Raw genomic sequence first — 17,703 nt, forward strand, 5'->3', positions numbered from 1 at the left:
GGGGGAGACCTATCCAACCTGTTACATACACATTCCGCTCTTACCATTGCCGGCTACTGTCCTAGTGCTTTACAAGCGTAACTCCATCAATCCTCGTGACAATGTTCTGAACCAGGAACTATTATCCCCATTTGCAGATGAGGGCACGGAGGCACTGAGAGGGAAAGTCACTCACCCAAGGCCACACATGCCAGTGAGTGGCACAGAAAGCAGTCTGGCTCCCGAGTCCACGCTCTCAGCCACCACCAGATGCTGCCTCTCCCAGCAATGCTGCTTCCCAGCTGGGAGACCCTAGGCAAGTCACTTTACCTCTTGGAGACTCAAATGCCCTACCTATAAAGGGGAATAATAGCACCTACTTGACGAGGTTGTTGTGGGGATGATCAATTCCGTGGCCGGTGGAAAGTGCTGGTGGACAGCTGGCACACAGCAGGTGCTCAGGGAATGGAAGCTGTGAACATCATCATCATCATTTCTACTATTATTTGCTAGGGCTGTGGGAAGCCACGGCTCAGAGAAGGAACTCTGGGGACAGGACACCCGAGCTCTCGTCTGGGCTCTGCCACAGACCTCCCTATTGTCTCTGCTAAGTCACTTCCTCTCCCCGGGCCCCAGTTTTCTCATCTGAGAAATGGACCAGTCAGGCTTGTCCTCCTGGCTCCCAGGTGGAACGACCCAGCGGGAAGGGCCGGGGGCTGCCCGTCTCTTCATCCCACCTGGGACAGGTGAGGAGTTTCTGGGGAAGCCTTCATGGGGCCTGAACCTAGCGCCCGGCTGCACCAGGACCGGGTTGCATTTGGCCAGCAGCTCCTCTGAAGCAGCCACCCTGGCCCCTCGGGACCCTGACCCCGGCCTGGGCACTACAAGGGATCGATTGGCCCTGGCCTTGGGGCCCTGATTGGTCCCGGCTGAACAGAGCAAACAGCAAGGTCATCTACAGCCACAGGCCCGTTCCCCAGCCTCAGTCCATAGCTGCCTCGTGCAGGCAGGTGGTGGCTCTTCTGTCCCCAGACGGAGCCCGTGAGTGACACCCCAGGCGGAGGAGCCCGGAGCCATGCAGAGTCTACGGGCCCTGCTCTTGCAGCTGACCGCCTGCCTGGCGGTGAGTGCCAGCCCTGTGACGACGTTGCCCGACGACATCCAAGTGCAGGAGAACTTCGACCTGTCTAGGGTAAGGCTGGCCTCTCTGGCAGCGATGACAGGGTGTCCGAGCGGCTGGGCCTTGCTGCGGGGGAGGGGCAAGTCCTAGGCCCTGGGCTCTCAGTCTCCGCATCTGGAACTCCACGCGTGGGTCCCTCAGGGCCCTCGCTGCTGCCCAGACTCTCAGGGATCTGCTGAAGCTACAATTCTGCATGCACCGTTCTGTGGGCCTCCAGGCTGACATTCTGAGTCAAAGGTCCTCACGTCTGACCCTGCCCTCTCGGGTTCCCAGGGGAACCCATGCTCTGATTAGAACCCACCCAGAAAAGGCTCGGTGACGACTGCTGCCCTGCAGCCCCCAGCAGCACCGAGGTTTTTGTGACCCTCCACCCCGCAGCCCTTCAACCTTCAAGTCCTCACCTCACTCGTAGCATCTCTGTTAGCCCGTCCTGGGTCCTCCGCCCTACGTGTGGGATTATGGGGAGATGAGAAGCACGACAGAGGTCAGGCTGGTGGGATTAAGAGGCCCAGGCAGGGCGCTGTGTGTGGGGAGTCTGCCCTCCGGCCCCAGCTCTGCCCGAGGTGCTGGGTGACCTTGAACGGGGCCTGCCCCTCTACCACCATCCTGGGTTCCGTCAGACCCTTGTAGCCGTGCTGGCCTGAGGACTTTGCTTATGTTCAGGGATGAGGAAGGTTGTGGAGGAGAGGCGTGAGGAGAGGGCCTCTGGTGGTCAGGGATGGCGAAAGGTCTGCGGGGACCTGAGGGCCCTTTCAGGAGAAAGAGGCGGCAGGCTTGCCCTGGGTCAGATGCAGCTTAGGGAAAGGAGATACTTTCTGACACGGAGGTATGGGCTGTGTGCAACGTGGTGAGCAACCTGTCCCCAGAGGAGTAGAAGACAGGACTCCTGCTTTTGGGGAGCGGTGGTGGATGATGACCTTAAGGCTTGGAGATTTGGACCCCGTCCAGGTGAGCAGCCCAGATCCTACATCTCAGCAGAGTCAGGCCCTCTGCCAGCGAGGTGGGGCCCACCTGCACATCTCCGTCCTAAGCTGGCCTCGATGCCTGGAGTTCCTCCATCAGGGCTCCACCCTCCCTGGAAGCCCTGTAGCCTCCAATTACCTGTAAGACAAGGATGATCACTTAGGAGAAGTCACTGAGAGGAGGGAGGGGGACAGATATCCTCCAAATCTTCCTCGAGGTCCAGATCCTCAGAGCTTGTGGCTGCCTCCTAGATCTACGGGAAATGGTTCCACGTGGCCGTGGGTTCCACCTGCCCGTGGCTGAAGAGGTTCAAGGACAAGATGACCATGAGCTCGCTGGTGCTGGGAGAGGGAGCAACGGACAGGGAGATCAGCGTGACTAATACTCACTGGCGGTGAGTGGGGACCCACCTCCACCCCACCCCCTGCCCTGGCTTCAGTCACCACCCCATCCTAGAAAGTGACAGGTCTCCACTTCCAGCCAGGACTCGGCCCTGAGCTCCAGACCTCTCTGCTGCCCTCCACCAGGGCAGCCCTTTCTAGTTGTCCCATCTCCACCTCAAGGGCAACGCCCCCAACACTGTGCCTTCTTTCCAACCTGCTCTTTCTCCTTGGGTGCCCTTAGTTCAGTAAGGGTACTTCTCCCCGCCCCCCCCCCATCTTGGAAAGCTGGGTGGGAGGTGGCTGTCCTAGACTCCTCTTTCCACTGCCACGGCCATTCGATCCATCATCAAGCCCTGTCCCTGCCCTTCCTAAATCCCTCCAGTCTGTTCACTTGTCTCCTCTTCACCGCCACCACCCTGGACCAAGCCACCACCCTTTCTTTCCTGGTTGTCTACAGTAGCCTCTCTACACTTCTCCCCACCTCTAATCGCCAACTTTCCATCCAATCCTTTCGTCACCCAGCAACCAGAAAGACCTTTCAAAAACTCAAATCTGCTTAAACCTTTCCAGAGCTCCCTACTGCCCTTGGGAATAAAATTCAACTCTTCAACGTGGCCTTTCAGCACCCCCTGCCCCTGACCCCCAAGCACTCACTGTTCCCTGCCCCACTCTCTGCCATGTACTCTGTGACCCACCCAAGCGGACCTTCTTTCAGTCCCTGGAACCCTCCATCCTCTGGACCTTTGCGTTGGATGTTTCTTCTATCCGAAAACCTCTCCCCACCTCCCTGCGCTAATTCCTATGGATCCTTCAGGACGCAGGTTCTTTGTCACTTCCTCCAGGAAGTCCTCCCTGACTCCCCCCAACCCAGGTTGAGGTTACATGCCTTCTTCTGTGTTCTCGGAGCACCTCGGGCTCCACCCCGCCCCTTGTGGCAATTCTCACACTGACTGTATCTGCCCCTGGCCTGCCCACCCACCTCACTCAATTATAAGCTCCATGAGGGGACAGGGTCTGTCCTGCCCTCCTCTGTATCCCCAGCATGTAGCACAGTGCCTGGCACATAGATGCTGCTCATTAAATATTAACAAGATAAATAATAATCATAGTAACCATAATACCTAATAAGTGCATAGTGTTTACTCTAAGCTTTTTGCATATAATATCTCAGTTGATCCTCACAACCACCATGTGAGGTAGAAGCTATCATTATCCCCATTTCTCAGATGAGGAAAATGAGAGAGACACAAAGTAATCCATGAATTAATGTGTTAATTCATCGTTCTGACTTCACGGTGCCTAAGTCTGATGTGCAGATTTGCTTAAGGAAGTTGATTTTTAGTGCTGGGCTTACCAAGAGGTTAGCATGGATTAGTTCCTTTTTTTCTCTGTCCCTCTGTTCCCTCATGTGAAATTTGTGTCTCCCAGGGCTGGTGTGAGAATTAAACCAGATATTTGGAAATGTTACTTTCCAAATTAAAAAAAAAAAAAGGCATTTAGAAGGACCCTGCAGGAGAGTGGGGTGTCAGGACCATGGTCTCTGCCAGAGGTTACCCTCCTTTTGGTTTGTTCATTTCCAGGAAAGGTGTCTGTGAGGCGATCTCTGGGGCTTATGAGAAAACAGGCACTGACGGAAAGTTCTTCTATCACAAACCCAGTAAGTTGAGTCAAAGGAGACATCTACAGTTCCCTCCTTTGCTAAAAGATACCTGCTGTCTTAAGCTCTCTTTCCTTCTGCCTCAGCCCTCTCTGCCCCTACAACTTTTCCTCCCACTTTTCTGCAGTCATCTAGCCTCCCTCCAAATTTCCCCCTCCTTCTCCTTCTCTCTCTCCTTCTTTCTTTTTCTCTCTCTATCCCTCCCCCCGCCCCTGCCCTGCCGTGCACGTGCTCATCCACAATTTGAGTGATGGTGCTGAATGCTAAGGATAACATCAAGATTTCATCAGTCCTCGTGTTAGGCATCTGCAGTCAGCTGACAAAAATTTGCTAGGCATCTACCATATACAGTGTGTGTGGTGCCAAGTGATAGAGGGACTTGGACATGAATTTAATCATTAATCCAGCAGATGCTTACTGAATTTGCTCTATGCATCAAATAATCATGTCAGGGGTTGAATGTTTGGGGTTGGATAAATAAATGAGTGAGAGAATTAAAAAATGGTAAGTGAATATAAGTATGATGGTAGATTAGTGGGGTAGTCAATCAATCGTTTAATAGATAAATTGATGGATTAATGGATGGAGGAAAGAAGGAAGGAAAGAGGGAGGGAAGGGAGAAAGGAAAGAAGGAAAGAAAGAAAGAAAGAGAATGAAAGAAAGAAAGAAAAAGAAAGAAAGAAAGAAAGAAAGAAAAAGAAGGAAAAAGAAAACGAATGAATTTATGGATTGATATATGATGAGGATGGATGGATGGAACGATGGTGGTTGAATTAATGATGACTATATGGAGGAGATAGATGGATGGAGAGGGAGAGAGTGAAGACGGATAATAAATATATGGAAGGGATGGGTGAACAGAAGGATGGATGAATAGATGATGTGTGGGTGAATAGGTGAAGGATCTCAGGCTAGAAACCTTCTGACCACTGATCTTTTTGTCTTCCTGAATCTTCCATGCAGAATGGAACATCACCATGGAGTCCTATGTGGTCCACACCAACTATGATGAGTATGCCATTTTTCTGACCAAGAAATTCAGCCACCGCCATGGACCCACCATTACTGCCAAGCTCTATGGTAAAGGCCTGGAACATGATACACTCGTTGGAGCTGGGCGTGGGAGGAGACCCGGGATTTAGGGAAATGGAGTGGGGAAGAGCAGGGAGTTTTGCTTTTTCCTTCTGACAAAACTCCAGTTAAGGGAAAGGTGAAAACATTTACTCTCCCTAGAGGAGGTAGAGCTCAGTCTCCCATTTGAGGTAGAATCCTCTTCTTTTGATCTTGAAAATTCCAGAGAATTCCAGAGCCTTCGGGTTCTTAAAAGAACCAGTGGAAAGAGAGCTGTGTGGGGAGTTGGGAGACCCAGATGGGGAGCCTGGGAGGGACACCTCATCCTCTTCTGGGGCTGAGGTTTCCATAAGGGTATCGAAGAGATGGAATTGGGCCAACAGTTTTCAAACTTCCCCAAAATGAAACTCCCTGGGCAAAATAACCTCAGGCCCTGATGGCCCAGGTACCTGTGGTTCTAGGAGTCTCCCCTGCTTCCTACTTGCAGGACGGGAGCCACAGCTTCGGGAAACCCTGCTGGAGCAGTTCAGGGAAGTTGCCCTGGGTGTGGGCATCCCTGAGGACTCCATCTTCAGGATGCCCGACAGAGGTAAGTGACACCTCCACCCCACCTCCCATTTCTGATACCCGTCTTATCCTTCACGACCCCCAGAGCACATCTTCCCAGTCCCTGGGTCTTTCCCATAACCCTCTGAGATAAGCTGAGCTACGATCCCCCTCCCCTCTTTATACAACAGGCAGCTCAGGCCTCTGGATTTGCTCCAAGTCGCACAGAGCGTACCTGGCGAAGCTGAGAGTAGACCCAATTCAGCGTTCCCTCTGCTGCCACCCGTCTAAGTTTGGTTATAGCCAGAATCCATGGCTACCTCCTGGGAGGCAATAGAGTGTTGGGGTTAGGAGCCTGGGCTCTGGAGTTAGAGCACCAAGTTCAGATTGAGCTGGGTGGCTTCTGGCTGGTCACCCTTCCAGAGCCTCATTTCCTCATCTGTAAAATGGGGATAATAATGCCTCCTTTAGAAGTTGCTGTGAGGAGTCAATGAAATAAAGCAATTAAATACAATAGCGCCGCACTTGGTGTCTAGCAAGTGCTCAATAGATATCAACCGTGAAATGCTGGTTGTGGGTGGAGACGATGCAGGTTGTGACAGTGGTGCAGCCACCAGTCTATCACTTTTCCAACAAGTGACCTGCAGCAAGCCATGGGGGTGGAGCCATCCACGAAGTGGGCTAATGCACAAGACAGGTCCCAGCGCACGTCCCGCCTGACACGTAGTCGTTAGCTCTATGGAACAAACAAAGCCTGTCTGGGTCTGGGATGTCTGGGTCTCATTCCCTCTCTCTCCTGTCCTCTGCCCTAGGTGAGTGTGTCCCTGGGGAGCAGGAACCAGCGCCCACTCCACTCTCGGTGAGTACCTCTGCCCCCCACCCCATCCCCACCCTGCCCACTTAGGCCCTGCTGTGCTGGTAGGTGGGGTCGTTGAGAGAAGGCAGTGATGGGCATGTTCTGCGATTGGGCTAACTGCTGCCCCATCTGGATGTCACTTTCCTCATCTGTGAAACGGGGTAATTACCTTTACCTTCCAGGTGTTAGAATCCAGTGACATGTTAGAAAAGGTCTTAGCATAATGCCTAAAAGCAGTGACATACTCAATAATGAGATAATGATACTCGATACGCAATAAATGAAAATAAAGTCAATTGATCCCCCAAAAACGCAAATCCGAGAGCAAAGCAGCTCTCCTGTGCTGACTTTTGATTTGCGGGGCTTCCTTCTTCTGTTTCATTTTCCTGCCTTTTGCCATATTAAGTCTTCATTCTTTCTTTCTCTGATTATTTGGAAATTATATATCCTAATTTAGTCTACTGCTGTGTGTTGTGTGTGTATATATCTATATATGTGTATATAAGTACATATATACATGTAATATTTATTTTAGAAACATATTCTTGAAAATGTGAAAAATACAAGAAAGCAAAAAAAAAAGACAATAATGTCCTTATTCCTACATAGAATTAACACTGCTAACATATTATTTGTTTGCTTACATATTTTTTAGAAAAAAATTACCATTGTTATTATAAAACTAACATACGATCAATATAAAGAATCAAAACAGTGCAGTATAAAGGTATAAAAAATAAGTTTTAAAAAATTCCACCACCCAACACCTACCAGCAGTCACATTACTCTGGTAATTTGACCTGCATACACCTGGAGAGGGGCAGATAGAAGGAAGGTTGGATAGATAGAGGAACAGACTTAAATATGCTATTATTAAATGGAATTACATTACAGATGCTATTTCTAAATTTTAAAAGGCATTCCTTGTAGTTTTACTCGAATTTAAAAGGGCCCTGGGGAATTCCCTGGTGGTCTAGTGGTTCGGACTCCACACTTCCACTGCAGGGGACCCGGGTTCGATCCCTGGTCAGGGAACTAAGATCCCGCAAGCCGTGCGGAATGACAGGGGAAAAAAAGCCCTGAAGTTTGAAGGTTTTAAAAAAAACTTCAAATAAATATTTCTTATCCACAAGAGATTTACTCCTTAAAGAATGCTCTAGATAAAGTCAAGGTTATGAACTAATATTTAAGAGGCTGGCATCGCTATGGATACTTTTAGAGAAGATCTGCTGTCTGCAGGATTTGGAAGACAGACATCCTCACTCCCAAACTTGGTTCCATCTTCTCTTCCCTTTTGCTTTTACATTGTCCAGACTGATACCATCCCCATTCTGCTCTGTCACCACGATTCCCAGACATCTAGTAATAGTTCTATATTTTAGTGGCGTCTACATTCACCCTTAGTGAATATAACACATTCTCCATTCCTGAGTTATTCTTTCTATTAATCTCTTAGTGCCATTTTTTTTTACCAAGTGCTGTTTTCAAGGAAGGTTCATGGGTGTTTTAATCCCAGAATTCTTCCCTGTTTGAGAATGTCTGCCCATTTCCTTCCTCCTTGAAGGGTATTTCGCTTGAGTGTCAAATTCTAAGGTCATGTTTTCTCTCCCTCAGAAGCAGCTTTGTGTGCACTGCTCCATTGTTCTTCCACACTTATGACCGCGGCAGGGAAGCCTGAGGCCAGCCTGCTATTTCTTCTCCTTGGAAGCAATTTGTTTCTTCTGCTCAGATGCCTGGACAGACTTTCTCCTTGATAAGAAGTCAGCATCTTAACAAGGACATGTCTTGGGGTTGAGAGTCTATATCAAAACTTCCTGGAGGGCTTCCCTGGTGGCGCAGTGGTTGGGAGTCCGCCTGCCAATGCAGGGGACACGGGTTCGTGCCCTGGTCCGGGAAGATCCCACATGCCGCGGAGCGGCTGGGCCCGTGAGCCATGGCCGCTGAGCCTGGGCGTCCAGCGCGTGAGCTCCGCAATAGGAGAGGCCACAACAGTGAGAGGCCCGCGTACCGGGAAAAAAAAAAAAAAAAAAAAAAAAAAAAAAAAAAAAAAAAAAAAACTTCCTGGAATACACCGTGCTCTTTCCATCCACAGATGACATTTCTACTGTATTTCAGGAAACTCTCTCATGATATGGAATTCATATTCTATTCGCTTTGTTGAGTTTTGCCATCTGGCGAACACTTGTTCTCTCATCCTGGAGCATCTTTATCCTCCATCATGCACTAGCTTTTCTCAAATTGCTTTTATTTGCATCCACTGGGACTGTCTCGTCTATGACAATCTTCTATTTAGCAGCATCTATTCTTTCTGCTCCTCGCTATTCCTAATTTATTCACGAGCCCTGAACCGATGTTGTTTTGCTTCTCGATTTGTTTATTTAGGCCTGGGTTCTCTCTTCGTCTTATTCTGTCAGCGTTTACCATTTCATCTTTGAATCTTGTCTTAATACGTGCATGTTCTTATTATGTAATTCCAAAACTTGAGGCCAAAGAGGGATTTCCTTCTGCTTCTTGAGTTATGTTTTCTTCTAGGTTGGGTTCCCTACATCAACATACATGGACGGAAGAGACAAAGGGAAGATTGGGCAGAGGCAGAAGGAGAGCTGCAGGGCAGTCACAACAATGGCTCAACCAACCCTATAGGGAGCTCTGGAACCAGGACCATCCTTGGGAGTTGTCCCATGATGGAGCCAAGGGACGGAGCCTTAATACCCTATGTTGATCAGTCTGGGAAGGGAGCATGACCTTGAATGAGAGGGCTCCCTTAGTTGAGGTGGTCTCCAACAGGGGCTGACAGTGGGTAGCTGGGAATATAAATCCATTGCTGATGGGAGGACTTGGCAGTTCATGGCCATGTCCACCACTGGACTCTTGGCCTCTTTCTCTAGTTCAGGCTACTTATTCATTCATTTCTGAAGTGGGTCTGCATAGTTTCTGTATCACTTCTTTTATCTGACTCCTGCTTAGTCCGTTTTAGATAGACTTTCTGTTTATTCTGATATGGTGGCGTGGAGGTTTCCTTATTCCTTGGCTCTCTTCCTGCAAATATAAGCTTAGTCCCCTCCCACCCAAACTTAGAGTAAGGGCTGGGTTTTTTGTGTTCCATCCACTTTTCTGAAGTCCAGAGCTGGTTGGAATACACTCGCTTTGCATTCTCTTTGGAAGGACTGATAAATACCCTATGGGGATTCATTCCACCTAGTCGGGGCTGGCAGCAAGGTACATCTGCCCCCAGTGACACCCCCTGGAGCATTGACTGTGTAGCCCCAGAACCTTCCCTTAGAAAGAGTCAGGCTCTGGTCTATTTTCCTCTTTTTTCCCCCAGAAGTCATTTTCACTACTCCTCTATCAGAAGAGGAAGAAGATAGGGTTCCCCACAGTTTTCTTCTCTTAGGACTTGGGAGTATTAGGGAGAGCTATCAGAAATTTGATGACTTGCCAGGACTGGGAGTTGGAGGGCAGGTCAGGAGCTGAACCTTGCTGACCTTCCTGTTCAGCTCCAGATTAGTGGATCGAGAGCTTTAGTTTTTCCTTCAAATTGTGCCCCTTTCCTCATTTCAGTGGTGTTGATCAATACTTGGGGGCTGGGATTCCTGAATTCATTCTTTGCTGATGGCTCGGTATTGGAGAGGGTAATTTCTATCTGCCATCTTAATCCAGATCTCAGCTGAATCTGTGCTTCTTCATCCATGTCAAGAATGAAACAATAGGGCTTCCCTGGTGGCGTAGTGGTTGAGAGTCCGCCTGCCGATGCAGGGGACACGGGTTCGTGCCCCGGTCCGGGAAGATCCCACGTGTCGCGGAGCGACTGGGCCCGTGAGCCATGGCCGCTGAGCCTGCGCGTCCAGAGCCTGTGCTCCGCAACGGGAGAGGCCACAGCAGTGAGAGGCCCGCGTACCGCAAAAAGAAAAAAAAAAAAAAAAAAAAAAGAATGAAACAATAACTGATGACTTCCCTTGCAAAAGAGAGAAAGGCAGCTTACTTTTTATTTCTTCCTTCCAGGCTTCCCACATCCTCATTTTTGTGGATATAATCTGAGATTGATGTTTATATTTTCCACCTTTTGTTTGGAGAATTACTTTTAACATTTACATTAAGTTGAATGACGATTTTAACAACAATTTAACCTCAACTCTCTATTTTACTGGCTTTCTAGTTTACCATCATTTCTTTTCTACCACATCATGCATCTTCTTGTATTTAGGTTCCCTTCTCAAGTGTTGGGACTATTTCTGTAAGTAATTTTTTTCTGGAAAGGTACATGGTGGAGAACTACAGGATCTTTGCATGTCTGAGAATATCTTTCTGTGTTTATATCACATGATCAACAGCCTGGTTGAGTGGAGAATCCCTGGGTTACAACCTTTACCCTCTTACAACCTTTAGATATTGCTCTGCCGCTTCTGTTATTCAATGCTCTCGTTTACTCTGAGGGCCACTACTAGGCTCTTTATCCTTTGTCTCTAGGAAATGTCGAGATAGGACTCTTCATTAATTTTCTCTCTTTCCCTTTGAGCCCTTATAATTGAACAACTCAAGTCTCTCTTCAACTTGGAAAACTTTTCTTCTATTATTTCTATATTGTTTGCCTCTCCTTCTAGAATTCCTATTCTGTGAGTTTATTTCTCATAATCTTTAAACTGCAGTTTATTATCCCTACCGTGTGGTTAAATTTAACAAAATCCTTTTCACCTCCAGTAACTTTCTACTTCTCCCATATTATTCATCTGCATAACTGTGGGCTCCTGTTAACGTTGATGCAATGCCATCTCGAATTTCATTGATGGTTTTAGTTTTCTTCCGTTTCTTACCTACACCCTGTGTTTAGTGGAGATATTTCTCCAGCTCAGTGTGATTCTTCTGAGCAGTTGCATTATTTAATTCGTTCCATGATTTTTCTCTTTTCCTTCATCCTCACCAAGCAAGACCTATGTGCAACCAGCTTGAGGTGGGTTCTGGTAGACAGTGGGAGTCCCTGATCACAGCTTCAGTTGCACCTTCAAAGGAGAAGGGAAAAGTTGAAGGTTACTACAGTTTTACCTTTTCAGATTCCAGGTCTCACCTGTGGGCAGGAAGACTGCCTGATGGCCGGCAGTGTCCCTGCTCATCCTTCTGTAACTGTCCCGGGACTGTGCCTCAGTGGACTCTACTCCCAGAGATCCTTTCGACAGCTTTGGCAGCCTGCCCTGCTCTGCAGTCCCCACCCCCACCCCCATATCTAGGAGTATTAGGGTCAATCTCGGGGTCCCTTCTTACTCTCCACATGACTTTTCCGCTGTAAGCAGTTAACGATGGTCTGGTCAGCCCTTCCTGCAAGTCACTCCCGCTCCCACTCCCTTGTGTAGAAATGCCTTTTAGTTTCTAGTATGGGAATGCTGCTCTTCCCTGGTTCCCAACTCTGGGTTAGGTTTCTTTTCCATTATTATATTCCTCTGGGCATTTCAGCTGGAAACTGGATATGTAGGTATTGTTCTGATTTGTCATTTCAGACCAGAAATCTATCTTGTGATGCCTATTCTGGAATTCAGGTTGAAGCTTTTGGGAAAACAGGCCATTAACCAATCTAGTAGTGTTTCTGTCTACACCCTGATCCCCAAAGCAAGTGGTTTGTTTATATATTCCAGGGGTATATAGGGGAGCAGCAGTGGCTAGATCCCTGCAACGGCTTCTTCTCTTTCTTCCCCCAGAGAGCCCGGCGGGCTGTTCTGCCCCAGGAAGAGGAAGGATCAGGGGCTGGACAACTAGTAACTGATTTCGGCAAGAAGGAAGGTGATGATCACCCCCCTTTTTTTAATCCCCTTCTGCCACACTCCAGAGAGGAAGGGTCCACAGTTGGCTCACCCCAGCTGCCCTCATCACCGTGAAGTCTTTCTTATTTTTCTGCTAGAATCAAGGACTGAGCCTAGAAAGGGCAAATCCAGTACTCTGCCCTGGGCCAGCGGTTATGGGGGAAGAGAGAGGAGTGTAAGGCATGGTCCCTGAGCTTAGCAAGTCTCAGCTCCACGACGAGAAGCGAGTTCTTGGCTTGTCTGTACCACTAGGTGGCCTCCTAGACGTGGCTTTCTCATCTGTACAATGGGATAACAGCCTGCTGAGCTGCCCTTCAGGGCTGCTGGGGGAGCACATGGGCAAGAACGTGAGAATGCTTTTTGTGATTGATAAAATGATCATTCTCCAAATCTCTCAGCAAACACTGAACCCCGACCCTGCTCCACCGCAGACTCTGCGCTGGGCATTGGGGTCATGGGGACGAACCACCATCTTTTTGGACCTTCTTGTCTAGTAGAGGAGGCAGTCAAGGAAGAAAGTGAGGGACCCAAAAGGGAGGGTCAGCTAAAAGGCTGAGGGAGTTCAGAAAATGGAGGATGAGGTGATCAAGGAGGACTTCCTGGATGAAGGGGAATTCATGCTGTGTCCAGATATGGTTTTAGGAAGGAAGGCATTCTGGCATTCTAGGGGCAGGAATGACGAGAGCAAAGGCACGGTGGTGGGACATAAGGCAGAGGTCAGGCTGGCTGGCATGGGTGCTGGTGAATGTACCATCAACTACTATCCTTACCGAGTCTTTGGGCAGACAAGACCAACACAGGGGATGTTGGGTCTCTGGGTCGTTGGTAACTCCCCATGTTATGGAATGGAATGAGCATGGGTTTTTGGAATCCAGCAAATATGGCTTTGAATTTCAGCTCTATGTAACTCTGGGCAAGTCACTTTACCTCTCAGGGAGTCAATTTCCTTACCTTTAAAATGAATTGAGAATCGTTCCTCTTAATGCAGAGATGAAAACTAAATGAGATGATACCTGTTAAAGTATCCGGCCCGGTGACAGGTACACAGTCAGCATTCAGTGAGCACTGCTGTTCTGCCCCTCCCCAGATTCCTGCCAGCTGGGCTACTCACAAGGTCCTTGCCTGGGGATGATTCAGAGGTATTTCTATAACGGCTCATCCATGGCCTGCGAGACCTTCCACTATGGCGGCTGCATGGGGAACGGCAACAACTTTGTCTCAGAGAAGGAGTGTCTGCAGACCTGCCGGACCGTGGGTGAGTGTGGCCCCACCTCTCCACCTCCCCCTGCGCCCCCCAACCCTGTCCTTCAGACAGACCACCTGCCCATTGAACAGGTAGCTAAGAGAGGATGCTCCAGTGGTGGAATTCCAGGGCAGGTTTCCTGAAGTCATAGGAATTGCACACTTGGGTATGGGTGACCCTCGGCACGTATGCCTTCTTGTGGTCCCATTTCTCAATCTATAAAAAGGGGTCCAGGTGTTGTGGATGAGCAGGGTCCCTGGCTCAGGCCCTTTGATGGGTGTCTTAGGTCAGCAGTCCTAAAGACTTCCAATGCTCTGCACCTCCCTCCCCCTCCACAGAGGCCTGCAATCTCCCCATAGTCCCTGGCCCCTGCCGAGGCTCCACCCAGCTCTGGGCATTTGATGCTGTCAAGGGGAAGTGCGTCCTCTTCATCTACGGGGGCTGCAAGGGCAACAGCAACCAGTTCTACTCAGAGAAGGAGTGCAAGGAGTACTGTGGCATTCCTGGTGAAGGTAGGAGGCCCGACAATGCCAGGCTGGGCCTGGGGGATATCGGGGTCCAGGTGGGGGAGCCCTGGTAGGAGGTGAGGGTCTGGAAAGCTGAGTTCTGTACTCTGTACCAGGTGACCAGCCCATCCACTCTCTGGGCCTCAGTTTCCCACCTGTAAAATGGGGCCAAGCCTGAGGCCTTACCCCAGCTGGGATGGGGCATCTGGGCCCAGGCAGAGGGAAGGCAGGACATGAGTGGGGCAGAACTGGGCTCCAATCCCGGCATTGCCACATTTGGGCTGGCCACACTGAGTGTCAATTTGAGCCTCAGTTTTCTCTTTTGTAAAATGGGACAAAGTACCTACTTCACAGAGCCTCGCACGGTCCACATCCACCTAGCGGCAGCCGTTACTAATAATGGTGGTGATGCTATAATGATAACAGGAATAGCATTCCAGGGAACAGCAGCCGTTAAAGATTTCTGTGCCTTATCTCCCCACTGGGAAAATGGTACCTAAGGTAAATCAGGAGGCAAAAAATCAGATCATTCCGTGGAACGCACTCTGGAGATAATCGAGTCACTCCGCAAGCAGAAGTTTCTGGCCTCAGGCTCCGGCTTAAGCTCAGCCCAAGCTGCCGTCCCTCCTCTATGAGGCATCCCCATCCCCTGACCGTCCCCACCCACAGACCCCTGGACGACCCCACACCTACTCCCCGAGCCTCTCTGTGTCCACAGGGGAGGAGGAGTTGCTGCGCTTCTCCAGCTGAACGGCCCACAGGCCAGAGGTCCACAGGCCACAGGGAGCGCGAGGGCCAGTGTCCGCCCCAGGGTCCCGTGGCAGGTTCCAATAAAAAGCAAATTGTAGACTCCTGAAATCCCATGTCCTGACGATTCATCACGAAGTATAATGAGATGGGGGGAGGGGAGGGGGAGACAAGCTGGGGAGCGGGCATGAGTAACCCAGCTTTCCCCACATGTGAAAAATGTATGTGTTGGCAATGTAATAGAGCTATCTTCAGGACATGAAATTGGCTATGCAAATTATGAAACATAAATCACAGCTCTGTATACAATGGGACTGTTTTGTCTTAATAAAGCTAGAAGAGAAAAGAGGGGAAAACTCTGGGTACTTGTTTCTGGGAGGGAGTTGACAGGGCTCATCAGAGACCCAGGGTCAGAAGAAATCACCGTGCCCTAGTGTGTGCCCAACTGGGTCTAGGTAAATGCCCCACGAGCGCCTGAAAGGATTCCCCTGTCCTTGGCCGCACAGAACCCCACGCCAGCGTTTACTTTGCTCACAGCTGCATCCCCAGCAGTAGCTGCCAGGGGCTGGAAGGCCTCGGGCTGTTTCTCCACAAGGGTCCTGGAGATCCCATCTCCTGGGATCCTTGCTCTGGCCCTTTGCCCCGGAAGAATGGTCACCACCCTTTGCGCTGTGCCCAGAACAACCAGCTGGCCCTGGACCGGAGCTGAAAGCCCTGGGTCTGGCCCGGCTTCTGCTCCCTGGAGGAAGAGAGCAGGTAGGCTGTCCAGGGTGGCTCAGGCACCAACTTGGCCCAAGCGCACAACTCCGGGAGCCTCCAGCTCACACACACCGGATTTACAAACATCGGACTTGTAAACACCTCTTTCGGGCTCCATCCACCCAGAGGCCTGACAGCTGCCGCTGCAAGAGTCCAAACCCCAGCCTCCTGGGCTCTGAGGTGGAATGCTGTGTTGAGGGGACGAAACCCAGAGGCAAGGATCTGGGTGGAGAGAGCTTTGCAGCCCCCTTGGTCAGACCACATAGAGATTCCCCGCCTTACGCACCCCGGAAGTCCCAACCTTGGGGCTTCCAGGTTTCCATAGAGAGGACAGTCCTGAGGGACAGCGTTTGTGGGCCTGGCTGGGAGTCACTGGGCAGAAGTGGGTGGGGTCGGGGGTGGGGACACAGGGAGAAGTGACAGGCTCTCCAGCCTGGAACTAACAAATGTCATCACGTCCTGCGTCCATACCTTGCCCCCTCCATGCATGATTCACACATGGGGCTGCCACCTATGGCAGTTGGAAGGTGCCATGCTGAAGAAAGAGATTTTTGAAGGGACCTGAAGGACAAATGCCTAAACCGGACAGTGCAAGCCACAGGTGGGCTGGCCAGTCTCAGCTCAGCTGGTGGATGGGAGTTTGGCTCCTAGGGTATTTTACAGTTCTGAGTTCACCATTAAAAAATGCACCTCCCGGACTTCCCTGGTGGTGCAGTGGTTGAGAATCCGCCTGCCAATGCAGGGGACGCGGGTTCGATCCCTGGTCCAGGAAGATCCCACATGCCGCGGAGCAGCTAAGCCCGTGCGCCACAACTACTAAAGCCCGCGTGCCCTAGGGCCCGCGCGCCGCAACTACTGAAGCCCGGGTGCCTACAGCCTGTGCTCTGCAACAAGAGAAGCCACCACAATGAGAAGCCCGCACACCGCAACAAAGAGTAGCCTCTGCTCGCCGCAACTAGAGAAAGCCCGGGCACAGCAACAAAGACCCAAGGCAGCCAAAAAAAAAAAAAAAAAAAAAAAAAAAGGACCTCCCATATAAAACTCTAGGTTTCTCAATTCTCTTGAAAAATAAGTTCTGGCCGCCTTGGGCCTGCATCCTGCACCCGAGACACCCCTCTAGCTGGGGCCTCCCCTGTGGGTCACCAGCCCTGCCTGCCACCCTCCCTGGTCCTGAAGGCTTTTATCTCCATGACAGTTACTAAAACTTTCCCTACAAAATCCCTTGGATCTTGTCTTACCCCTCAGGGGTGGGATGGGGTTGAGGCACATCTGTGACCTCCAGTCAGGAGTCCACTCATCCCAGAAGGGACCAGAATCCTTCTCAGCGAAGCGGCTACCCTGATGACTCATCTGATTCTTAAACAGTCTCACCTCAAATTCTCTCTTAAAGATACTGGTCATGCTCATCTCTGTCACAAAATACATGTGGCTGCTTAATAAACAGACATGCTTTTTTTTAAAATTTTTATTTTAAAATCCAGAGGCTGGCCCTTCAGTCGTATGGAGGCTCTGGCCACGCCCTGACCTCATTGGATCCCGACGTTCCCAGCTAGCGGGGGAGTCTTCCCGCTCCAGCAGGACTCTAGACTTTTGTTTTAGAGCCAATAGAAACTCCTTGATTAAACTTCAACCGCTGGCTCAGGAATGTCCACACGGTACACCGAACAGCAGGAAACTCCCACCGAAGGGGGGTTCTGAGGGCAGGGCTGATGCCCCCGGGAGGCTGGCCCAGACTCGGCCAATTCGTGCCGTCATCCTTGCGATTGGATGGAATTTGTTCGGCTGATCGAGCAGCACGTCCTCTTCGAGGAGAGCACCCGTTTCTGGTTGAGGACAGGGATAAAGCCGGACGTGGTTCTACCTTTGAACGGCTGTTCTGGCAGGAGCAGGCCTGCTTTAGGAGAAGCTGCCACCCTCCCTGCCCACTCTGGCCACAGCTGTCTTCTGGTGGCGTCTTCTCTCCATGACTTGCCTTCAGTTCGACTCTCCAAGCCAAGTGTTGATGTGCGTGTCTGGAGTGTGAG

General features: G+C 50.3%; 1 protein-coding gene across 1 annotated transcript; it reads left to right on the plus strand.

Moving 5' to 3' along the window:
• The first annotated feature begins 949 nt into the window (after positions 1 to 949).
• Positions 950 to 15,269, plus strand: AMBP (alpha-1-microglobulin/bikunin precursor). The gene is made up of 10 exons (XM_060014276.1): positions 950 to 1,171; positions 2,374 to 2,516; positions 4,086 to 4,162; positions 5,126 to 5,242; positions 5,721 to 5,822; positions 6,592 to 6,638; positions 12,323 to 12,404; positions 13,512 to 13,679; positions 14,006 to 14,179; positions 14,892 to 15,269. Exons 1-10 carry the CDS (start codon positions 1,055 to 1,057, stop codon positions 14,921 to 14,923), a joined length of 1,059 nt encoding a protein of 352 aa, XP_059870259.1. The 5' UTR covers positions 950 to 1,054; the 3' UTR covers positions 14,924 to 15,269.
• The last annotated feature ends 2,434 nt before the right edge of the window (positions 15,270 to 17,703 follow it).

The sequence above is a fragment of the Delphinus delphis genome, chromosome 6, assembly GCF_949987515.2.
Source record: "Delphinus delphis chromosome 6, mDelDel1.2, whole genome shotgun sequence".
In the NCBI taxonomy this organism is placed as follows: domain Eukaryota; kingdom Metazoa; phylum Chordata; class Mammalia; order Artiodactyla; family Delphinidae; genus Delphinus; species Delphinus delphis.

Excerpts from the sequence above, each read along its gene's own strand:
- AMBP (XM_060014276.1), top strand. The coding sequence starts at position 1,055 with ATGCAGAGTCTACGGGCCCTGCTCTTGCAGCTGACCGCCTGCCTGGCG. Across the intron at positions 5,243-5,720 it reads CATTACTGCCAAGCTCTATG|GACGGGAGCCACAGCTTCGG; the intron begins GTAAAGGCCTGG and ends TCCTACTTGCAG. Across the intron at positions 6,639-12,322 it reads CAGCGCCCACTCCACTCTCG|AGAGCCCGGCGGGCTGTTCT; the intron begins GTGAGTACCTCT and ends TTCTTCCCCCAG.